The sequence below is a fragment of the Hibiscus syriacus genome, unplaced genomic scaffold (assembly GCF_006381635.1).
Source record: "Hibiscus syriacus cultivar Baekdansim isolate YM2019G1 unplaced genomic scaffold, ASM638163v2 tig00112249_pilon, whole genome shotgun sequence".
Taxonomy (NCBI): Eukaryota; Viridiplantae; Streptophyta; class Magnoliopsida; order Malvales; family Malvaceae; genus Hibiscus; species Hibiscus syriacus.
Genome location: NW_024063281.1, coordinates 2716784 through 2728268, shown reverse-complemented (window position 1 = coordinate 2728268; position 11485 = coordinate 2716784). Strand labels below are relative to the sequence as shown.

The following is an 11485-nucleotide window of genomic DNA, read 5'->3' as shown; positions in this document are numbered from 1 at the left end:
TATGACCCTAAGATTCAAATAAGACTTAATATTAATTGGGAAACCTAAGGTAGTAAAATTAGAGGGTTTAAAGAGTGTTTTCAGGCCTAAATAGAGCATTGTAAATAGTTGGTATCGATATTGCATTAGAGAAGCTTAAGATCGAGAGTTTGGTGAGCAATATCGATACTCCATATTGGAGTATCGATACTGAGGGTTTGATATTGAGACTGGGATTCCAGAATGGCATTTTGGTATCGAGACTCTAGGGAGTATCGATACCCGAGGTCCCCAGTATCGATACTCCTATGTGAGTATCGATACTCCCTCTTTCCTCAAGGCATTTCAATTTTAGGGTATCAATACTAGAGTGAGGGTATCTATATTGTAAGGCCAGTATCGATACCCATGATAAGGTTTGAGCTTTTAAGAAAGAAGAAGTGTAGAGTCAAGTGAGGGTATCGGTACTGTAAGTCCAGTATCGATACCAAGGTGATGGCTTGGGCTTTAGAGCAATGAGAATTATATAGGCATCATTGATAATGTAAGGTCAGTATCAATACCAAAGCTTTGTATTGAGCATTAAAGAAGAGATGTTTAGAGATAGGTGAGGTTTTCCCAAGAGTTTTAATTACTCCCAAATAAGACTACAAGTGAGAACAATAATAATGAGAATTCAAACGTAGAAACGAGAATAATTAGGAGAAATAAGACTAGGCTTGTTTGATGATCGGGAAACAACCATGACACCTGAGTTCCTTTAGAAAATCTAGTAGAGTCGAAAATATAGATTCAGTCTGGATATATCCTTAGGGAGTACCGAGGCACTTTAAACTGATTAACTAAGGTCGAGGCCTGACACTCGCAAGGGGTGGGTTAGCTGAGGGTTTGGTGTCCGAAGCAGAGATTCCGAGGGCCATATCCTCGATAGACTAAAGGAGTGTGTGAGTTCCGAGATACAACCCCTCAGCCACACCATGATGTCTACCATAGAATAGAGTGTGAGTATACTAGCTCTACCAGATAAGGTTGTTGTCAACGTTGTTGTAACAACAGTTGCTCTACCAGATATACCAGCTGGACAAAATGCTGACTCTGCTGGAAGACTCTGTGGTCTTCACCATCGAGTTAACTACTACGGAATTCAACCTGCTATCGTTGCTTTTGGAAACGTCCCAGCTCAAGCTCGAGGAGTCTACATTGTTAGACGAGGAATCCAGAGGCAGTACCAATTCAGCATCGCTCGTGACATGTCACTCGCTGACATTCATCAGCTTATGGCTTATAGGCTACTCCGTTGATATGCCTAATTTCAAATTAAACATTGGATTGTGTTTTGCTTATTTTGGTTGTTAATTAGCCAATCTTTGTTGTAAATTTTCTCATAACCTTGCATGCTAAGTTCTTTTATCTGTGAAATTAATATGAAAATTGTGAAAGTGACAATCAGATGTGTGATTAGTTATGAAAAATATCAGGGTGTATTGAAAACATTTTCTTAAAAACACTACAGGAAACTAGTGCCTCCAAGTTCATGGTGTAACAGATTGTGAGCAATGTAATCCCCGGCATGCACAGCATTGGTGGCCCTCAAGTTATTCTCGAGTGCAACCTCGTCGTCGAACAACTCAAACTGTAGCCGAGGGTTCATATCCTCATTGTTCATCTCACAAATGTTATACAAAACACAGCAAGCCCCAAGCAGCATCGACAGCTCGTGGAGCTTCACCTAAATCCTCTTTTACCTCCCTTTTAATCTCCCAAATGCCTCATTTGCAACGTTTTGAATCTCACCCAATTTTTAATTGAATTCATGTTGAGCCCATGTTAAATTATGGTGTGTCTAAGGAACCAAAACCCAATCCATCAAAAGGTACCCAAAATTTCCCACAATCCAAACATCCCTCAAATCCCCCTTGTTAGCCCTTTGGAACAAAGCAGATTTCTCCAACACCTTTTCATCAGCCATCGAACCAGGCCATCCGATACAAACATTTGTAAAGACCTCTTTTTGATCAACTACACCTTGGACTGTGATTGAATAACAAGTCTTCTGGTTCCTCTCTGTATCCCTCTGGTTGAAATGAGCCCCCATATTCTCCTTGGGTGCCATGATCAGCACATGAGTTGTGTACAAAGAACCACCAATGTTAGGAATCCCTATTATGGACTGAATGCTTGTTTGGTTTCATTCATTTTATTCTCATCAGGCCATTGAAGGAACTTGAGCATCAAGACAGTTCTTATAGCAGAACATACCTCCAACACTAGCTTATGACAAGTTGAAATTCCCAGTCTAGAACGTTTGGAAACCAACCTAAGGTGCTCCCCTATAGCCAATCTCCATATGCAAACAGCCACCCGTTATAGAACAGGGATTGCATCTCTCAACAAAGTGTTATTCTTCGTCTCCGTCGACCCCAACTCCCGACATATAATTCCAAACGTAGTTTTGCTCATACGAAACACCACTCAGAACTCCTCCTCAGGAAAATCGGGGTGGTTGCAACGATCCAACCAGTCCTTGGATCGATCCTTCACCCACAGCCTCCTCTACTGACCCACTTTGACATTCTCATTCTCGTTGTCATTGTCATCCGCTGCAACAGTAGACGCCATAGCTAAAGTAGAAGCTGATTTTCGGGATCGATTCACAGTTGAATAATCCAGCTGATCAACTTGAAGATGATTGTAGTATTCATTTATTGCTTCAAATTTTCCTTTGTGATTGGATTCAAACAAGACTTTTTGGTGTTGGGATTCAGTTATCCATTGAGCTTCTTCTTGCTTCGCTTCTTCATCTAGTAACAACAAGGAGGCGAGAATACACCATATCCACTCTTCCTCAATGCTGCTTCATTTAAGAACAGATTTCCAGCACATCCGCCCCTGGAATCCTCATCATCTCCAGGCTTTTTGTTGAAACCATTGTCAAGTTCCTGGAACCATGAGCTGCTGATATTATAACAGTAATCTCCTGGACCGAGAAATGTGAAAGAAGAGATTTCCATATTCACTAGCAAATGTGAAAAGTAGAGATAAGAACTTAGGGTGTTGGAGATTTACATATAGAGAGAAGTTGTAGAAGAAGAAAAAGAGTGTCGCGTGTGGGCGTCTGCAAGCTAATATGAACGCGTTGGTCTTCTTTTTGACGTTTGACGATGACTGCACGTTTCCCCTTTTAAGTGTGATTAGAAAATTTTATGCGGTTGAAGGTTTGAGGCCTAATTATAACATTCTTAATGTTACGGCCAGGGATGGTCACAGCTCGAGTTAGGTCGGACTTTTGGTCAACCTGATTCAATATAAAAATATGTATCCTCTATCTGATCTGATGCAATTAAAAAATTATATATCATCTATTTGATCTAAAAATTATATATCTTTCAACTAATTTCGATTCGACCCGAATTTATAGGTATAAATCCGACTCGACCAGACCCGAGTAGGTATAAAATAAGAATTTGATTAAAAATAATAATATTTTAATGAAATTACACTATTATACCCGGATCAGGTCAGGTCAGAACTTTTTCTCCCTCCACCTGAAACTCGACCCAACCAGACCTCACCCCTTAAAAAATCGACTCAAACCCAACTCCAACTCGAACTTAGGTTAAATTGTTATCCCTAGTTATAAACTCAAATAAAATGAAATCATAGAAGAGAAACTAAAAGATAGAAACATACATTGGAAAATCAATTAATGGAAAGTTAGGCACAAATTTCATAAATTTAAGGATGGAGAACTTTTGTTCTTCGATCATCTCCAGTCCTCATCTCTACTCTAACGTATCCCTATCTTTATTCTAGAGATGAAACAATAATTCATTTCTAGCGCTATCTCTACATTACCACTAACTCTACTTTATTCATAATATTTAACTATTATAATATTAATTTTACAAATATAAAAAAATCCGAAAAAATATAAAAAAATCCAAAAAATTACAAAAAAATAATATGATTATTTATCTAATTTTAATATATTTTTATCTATTTTATAATTTAATATATTTTAATTAAAAAAAAAGGAAAATATAGCGCAAGCTACAGTGTCGTGCTAGATGTGGCACGACACTGTAGCAATTCTCGCAAAATGTAGCGCATGATTGGAGACGCTACAGTACAGAAAAATGCTACAGTATAATAGCGTTGGAGATGCGAGTCATATATAGGCAACTTCCTTAAAAATATTACCAACATCATTCTTTTTTGAGTTAATACATCATATGTCCCCAAATTATTCTTTTATTTTAAATTGGTCTTTAAACTTTTGAATATTCTAATTTCATCCTTAAACTATGACTCATATTTTGAATTAGTCCTTAAACTTTTGACCATTTCAATTCCATCCCTAAACTATGACTCTCATTCTAAATTGGTCCTCAAACTTTTGAATTTTCCAAATTCATCACCAAATTCATCCAAATATGTAATTAGTTTCAATTATAATTTGACCTAACTTTTTAAACACAAAATAATGTAACTTGACCTAATGATTTTATTAACAAGAGATGTGATTAGTATATACATATTGTTTGGGATGAAATTGGAATGTTAAACAAGTTTGAGGACCAATTTAGCATGAAGACCATAATTTGGGGATGAATTGAAATGCTCAAAGTTTAGGGACCAATTTAGAATGATAGTCATAGTTTAGGGATGCAATTAGAGCATTTAAAAGTTTAGAGACAAATTTAAAATAGTAATCATACTTTGAGAACAAGTGATGCTATTAATTCTTCTTTTCTATTCACTGTTCCATCACTCAACATAGAACACGGGGGTGTTTAGTTAATTAATCATCTTAAATCAACTAAACATATACTTATCGGGTTGCCCAAGGAAGAAAATGTATAATTACATAACATGTCCCTGTATTATGCATTCTTTGCAAACTAAGTAATTCTATTATCATTTTTAATCCCTCATCCTTTTAAAAAAAATATTATTTAAACAGGCTGGGTCGGGTAAGGATCAGGCCCGGACATAGAAGTTATTGAACAAAACAGATCTACTCGCTGCGCTCAACACTTGCTAGTAAAAAACCCATTGAAAAATAAAATTAAAAATAATCCACGCCCTACTATTATCTCACTCTCCGCCATGGCTTCCGCCGTGACCATTCCGATGACAAGCACTCAATCTACCGCCGGTGGTGGCGCCCAATCACAGCCCCCAATCGCCACGCCTGCTTTCCGTACATTCCTCTCCCGGCTAAAGTCCTCGATCCGTCAGGGATTCTCTCAGCGCCGCCCATGGTACGAGCTCATCGATCGGACTGCAATGGCCCGTCCCGATAATCTTACGGACGCCTATTCCCGGATCCGAAGAAACTATTCTTACTTCAAATTCAATTACATGACTCTACTCGCAGTTGTACTCGCTTTCTCTCTCCTATTCTTACTTCAAATTCAATTACATGACTCTACTCGCAGTTGTACTCGCTTTCTCTCTCCTATCTCATCCCCTTTCCCTCCTCGTCCTCCTCGGCCTCCTCGCTGCTTGGCTCTTCTTTTACTTGTTCCGACCGTCGGATCAGCCTCTCGTAATATTCGGCCGTGCATTCTCAGATCGTGAGACGCTTGCCGCGTTGGTGGTTTTGACACTCTTCGTCGTATTCCTGACCAGCATTGGGTCGCTCTTGATCTCCGCGATCTTGATTGGAGTTGCCATAGTTTGCTTACACGGTGCGTTTAGGGTTCCGGAGGACTTGTTCTTAGACGATCAGGAGCCTGGCAACTCCGGATTCATCTCCTTCCTTGGCAACGCCGCTACCTCTGCTGCTGTTGCGGCTGCCCCTGCAGTTGCCTCGCGTGTGTGAACTACAGATTTTGCCTTGAATTTTTTGATTCTGGTTTCGATGAGATTAAATTTAGCTCTAAACATGTATTCCTTTTCTATTTATCATGGTGGTTTTATGCTGTTGGTTTTCATGTTAGTGATGAGAACTTTGGAGGTTTTGGGGGAATTGTTGGTCGCATTATTAATGTTTTCTGTTGCATGTGGGATTGTCAGCACTGATTCAAAATTTCTTTTTACTTACTCTTGGATGTTGAGGTTGCCTTTGAGTTTGTGTGATATAGCTTAATGATTTCCGATAGAACAGATTTCATGTCTAATATGTTCATGGAACTCCTTAGCTTCTCAAAGTGCAACTGCAGTCCTTATTTGCTTTTAGAATTATGAGTACTTGCAAAACGTAGCCTACCAAATATTTTGATTTGTTTATGTTCCAAGCGACACAATCTGAGACTGAGAACATGCAGCAGTGATTAGTTATTTGACAGTTAAACTGGAATTCTTAGGCTAGGTACAATGAGCTTGTTTCTTGATTTACCAGAACATTGGTTTTCAGGGCATAGATTATGCAACTCTAAATATCATCTTTAGTATATTGCCTGCAGCCCTTCCAAATGTTAACAAATGTTGTTTACTGCCCATATAATATTTTCACCATCAACTAAGGAAAGTTTATTTCCCTCCCTCTCATTATCCATATGCATAGTGTTCCATTGGTTGTGCGTAGCTGCACGTTTTATGTGCCATTTCTACATATTTATGTAGCTTCCCCTGCCTCAATTGCTGGTCACAAAGTTCAAGCCAAATAAGCATTTTCAGTTCAGGGAGGATGATGTCTTCCAATTGCTCGTTTATAAATCTGAAGCATCCTGGAGAGGACGGTTGAATTCGTTTCCTTGGTTCATGCTTCATGTACTTGGATGATCTATAAACCTCTAGTTAGGTTCTCTCTTTTAGTTTTCAGTTTAGGTGTCCTTTGGCCTTGTGATAGGACTCATGGTCAGCTGTGTATTAATGAATTGGCTAGTACGTTGACCATTTAGAGATTTATGTTTGCTAGATTATAAAAATGGAAACCAGAACCGAAGAATACCCAAATGTCCTGAATTGGTTCTTCTCAAGTCCAGCACCCCGAAAATGGAAGAATGGAAACCACAGATGATGCCACATGATGGACAATAATAAGTCATCTGAGTTGCTTGATGTTCTTCCAGTGCTGCCAATACCCTAGAAACATGGTGGTAAAATGTATGCACTTAGACACAGTTCGAAGAGTGAGGACGGAAAAGAAGGGTGTTGTTCGGTCAAACAGGAAGGGCATTGAATCGAATGTCCACAACGCCGTCTCAACTGTGAAATGTGCACGTTTACAAGGTTGTTTTTCATTTCATATCGCGTACCATCAATTAATGTGGAGTTAAAATGAATGGGTCTATTGAATGAAGAGCCTGATCTATTGACAAGGAATGTATCTCCATGTGAAAACCATCTATAACTAGAATATACGATGACGACAGTCCAAATTGTTTGTCCATTATCAAACCGGGTTCTCATCATTAGTTGCAGTAAATAAAATCTAAAAGTGAAACATTAGCCAATCTGAAACGGGTGTAGTACATAAAATAATTGGGAAAATGACATGTCCATCTCAACCTCGAATTTGTAACTAAACTCTAACTTCATTACCTCACCTTTTAGCACAAAATCAGAGAAAGCCCTTTGTCATGGGTACTACGGTCAACTCCACTTATAAAAAAGTCTGACCGGGACTTTGTACTTGTGACTGGTAAATGAGAAGAGTAAAGATCGCGAGTTACTCGAGATCGATTCGATCAAAGTTTGATAAATACTTGATTTGAATGAATTTAATTCGAGCTCGACTCGATTTCTTAACGAGTCGAAATGAGTTACTTGATACTTGACTCGAAAAGCTCGTGAGTAACTCGAAAATATAATATATTAAGATTTTATTTTTTAAAAATAAATTATTAATAATATTAATATTTATGTGTTTTTTTTAAAATGCAACATAAGGTTTTTATGTTTTCAAGGTTCGAGTTTGAGATTTCAATCAAGTTAAATTTAAGATTTTTTTTTTATTTTGAGCCTTATCGAGCTTTTACGAGCTTTAGTTCATGATTTCGAGTTCTAGTCGAGCTCAATTTCAGAATTTTCGAGTCGAGCTCTACAATACTCGAGCTCGACTTAACTCGTTTACGACCATATTCAGCAGCAAGCATTTCATAATGGGTAGGAGGACCCATTTAAAAAAAAGATAGTCGTTAGAGGGAGCGGCAATAACAGAAGAGGGCATATATTGGATCCATGAATGAGCATTAGGCCATCTTCAATGCTTATCTCTACTCTAGCGTATCTCTATCTCTACTCTAGAGATGAAACAATAATTCATCTCCAGCGCTATCTCTACATTACCACTAACTTTACTTTATTCATAATATTTAACTATTATAATATTGATTTTGCAATATAAAATAAAACATAACATTTCTATAAATATCTATTTGAATTTAAAAAAATCAGAAAAAAATACAAAAAATCAGAAAAATTACAAAAAATCAGTATGTTTATTTATCTAATTTCAATATATTTTTATCTATCTTGCAAATTAATCTACTTGAATTTAAAAAAAATCAGAAAAAATACAAAAAAAATCAGAAAAATTACAAAAAAAATTAGTATGTTTATATATCTAATTTCAATGTATTTATATCTATATTTTAATTTAATCTATTTGAATTAAAAAAAAACAGAAAATTGTAGCGTAGGCTACAGTACCACGCCAGATGTGGCGTGGACTGTAGCGCATTTCCACTGTAGCGCTGATTGTGGCGATGGGTTGGACGGCATTTTTTACTCCACAGTAGAGATATTCTCCTATTGTGGAGAAGCATTGGAGATGCCCTTATGAAAGTTAGTCAAAACTTGGTTCTAAAAACATTGAGAAATGGGGAGACATTTAGTGAAAATGTAGCCGTTAAGCATTGTATGAGTAATAGTATGCCTCTGCTCCCCTTATTCTCTAATCCAGCTGACCTGACTAAATTGTCTGATGTTGTATAATTTTTATATATTTTATTTAGCATTTTCATGTGCTCTTTCACCGTAAACAAAACCCCACCTCTTGGCCTCTTTTCCTTTATCAGTCTTTGCTACAAAACCCTCTTCAAGTTCCATTCCTCCTTGTTTCATTCATACCCTCCATGCCTATACAATCCAACTTGAGGGAAGGATAAATGGAAGGATACTCGTCTACTTTCCCACCTTTTCTTGCTCCTCTGCTTCTTCTTGTTCATTCCTACAGTTGCAAGTCAGGCCTGGGATGGTGTCATTGTCACGGCAGCTGATTTCCAAGCACTTCAAGCGTTCAAGCAGGAGTTGATTGATCCAAAAGGGTTATTGAGAAGCTGGAACGATAGCGGCTATGGTGCTTGCTCCGGTGGTTGGGTTGGAATCAAGTGTGCTGGAGGGCAAGTCATTGTTATCCAGCTCCCCTGGAAAGGATTAGGTGGCAGAATTACTGACAAAAATCGGCCAGCTTCAAGCTCTTCGTAAGCTTAGCTTCCATGACAATCTCATTGGCGGCTCCATCCCTCCTGCTTTAGGCATTCTCCCTGATCTTAGAGATGTTCAGCTATTCAATAATAGGCTTTCCGGTTCCATTCCTGCTTAGTTAGGTTCATGTCCTTTGCTTCAAACCCTCGACCTTAGTAATAATTCGCTCAATAGTCTTGCAAACTCCACCAAGTTTTATAGGCTCAATCTCAGCTTCAATTCGTTTTCGGGATCCATCCCGGTTAGTCTCACTTGCTCTACTTCGCTTACATTTCTTGCAGTCCAACACAATAATATTTCTGGTTCCATCCCAGATTCTTGAGGTGCAACACAGAAGGATAGCTTCTATAAATTCCAGTACTTAACACTTGACCAAAATCTCCTCTCTGGAACCATACCTGCTTCTTTAGTAAAGTTAAGTGAGCTTCAAGAGCTATCTGTTAGTCATAATCTGATTACTGGATCCATACCAAATGATATAGGAAAGCTTTCTATGCTTAGGAATCTAGACCTTTCTTATAATGCAATTAATGGAAGCCTGCTAGTCTCTCCAATCTGTCCTCTCTTGTCCTGTTAAAAGTGGAAAGCAATAGCCTTGAAAACAAAATCCCAGAATCAATTTATAGTTTACATAACCTTTCTGCTCTTGTTTTGAAGAAAAACAAATTTAGTGGTCCAATTCCAGCAGGTGTAGGGAACATTTCGAGTTTGACAAATCCCATTGTCTCTTGCAGATGTCAAAGGGTCTTGATTCTTTAAATATTTCATATAACAACCTATCTGGTCCTGTTCCAGCTTCACTGTCCCAAAAGTTCAATTCAAGCTCCTTTGTTGGAAACATTCAGCTATGTGGATATACCGAATCGTCTCCATATGCCCTTTCCAGCACCTTCTCAGAATTTCCCTTCTTCACCGTCTGAGGAATCGAGCACCAAACATATAATCCTCATTGCTGCTGGAATCCTTCTTATAGTTCTGTTTGTTCTTTGTTGCATTTTGATATGTTATTTGATCAGAAAAAGGGCTACATTGAAAGCAAAAGATGGCCAAACAACAACCAGAGCTGCTGCTGCTGCTGGTGGAAAGGGAACTCCTCCACCTTCTGCTGGTGAAGTCGAAGCAGGAGAGAATGGCGGGAAACTGGTCCATTTCGATGGGTCCATGGTTTTTAGTGCAGATGATCTTCTGTGTGCAACTGCGGAGATTATGGGGAAGAGCACCTATGGGACTGTGTATAAGACCACATTTGAGGATGGGAACCAGGTAGCAGTGAAGAGAGTTAGAGAAAAGATCACCAAAGGCTAGAGGGAATTCGAAAATGAGGTCACAGTGCTTGGTAAAATCCGACATCCGAACCTTCTGGCTTTGATGGCTTATTACTTGGGGCCTATAGGAGAGAAGCTGCTTGTTTTTGATTACATGCCTAAAGGGAGTCCTTCAACTTTCCTTCATGGTAAGTAAAATTCAAACTACAACTGTTTTGATTAGTAAAAATTTTGCAGTTTCCCGTCCGGCTAATTTAAATTGCATTATTGCTGCAGCTCGAGGACCCAAAACGCCTATTGATTGGCCAACAAGGATGAGAATAGCGAAAGGGGTCACTCGAGGTTTGCTGTGCCTTCACACGCAAGAAAACATTATACACGGGAACCTAACATCAAGCAATGTCTTACTTGACGATGAAACAAGAGCTAAAATAGAAGATTATGGGATCTCGCTTCTAATGACAGCTGCTGCAAATGAAAACATAATTGCAGCACCTGGGGCATTAGGCTACAGAGCACTGGAGCTTTCAAAGCTTAAGAAAACCAACACAAAAACCGATGTGTATATCCTGGGAGTGATCATATTAGAACTCCTAACAGGGAAATCTCCAGGAGAGGCGATGAACGACATGGATTTGCCACAATGGGCGGCCTCTGTAGTGAAAGAAGAGTGGACAAAGAAGAGTGGACAAACCAAGTGTTTGATGTGGAGTTGATGAGGGATGCATCTTCCATCGGTGATGAGTTGCTAAACACTTTGAAACTGGCTCTACATTGTGTCCATCCGTCACCGTCGGCACGACCAGAAGTCCAGTATGTTCTTCAGCAGCTAGAAGCGATTAGACCAGAGGTTCGCGAGTGAT

The 11485-nt window shown here is 38.7% G+C and overlaps 1 protein-coding gene and 2 pseudogenes across 1 annotated transcript; 2 read left to right on the top strand and 1 right to left on the bottom strand.

Annotated features, from left to right (window-relative positions):
- Positions 1 to 1470: 1470 nt before the first annotated feature.
- LOC120176441 lies at positions 1471 to 2998 on the bottom strand (annotated as a pseudogene).
- A 2027-nt stretch (positions 2999 to 5025) lies between these two features.
- LOC120176440 (PRA1 family protein B1-like) lies at positions 5026 to 5814 on the top strand. Its single transcript, XM_039182869.1, has 2 exons — positions 5026 to 5343; positions 5405 to 5814. Exons 1-2 carry the CDS (start codon positions 5089 to 5091, stop codon positions 5804 to 5806), a joined length of 657 nt encoding a protein of 218 aa, XP_039038800.1. The 5' UTR covers positions 5026 to 5088; the 3' UTR covers positions 5807 to 5814.
- Positions 5815 to 7019: 1205 nt separating this feature from the next.
- On the top strand, positions 7020 to 11485 carry LOC120176646 (annotated as a pseudogene).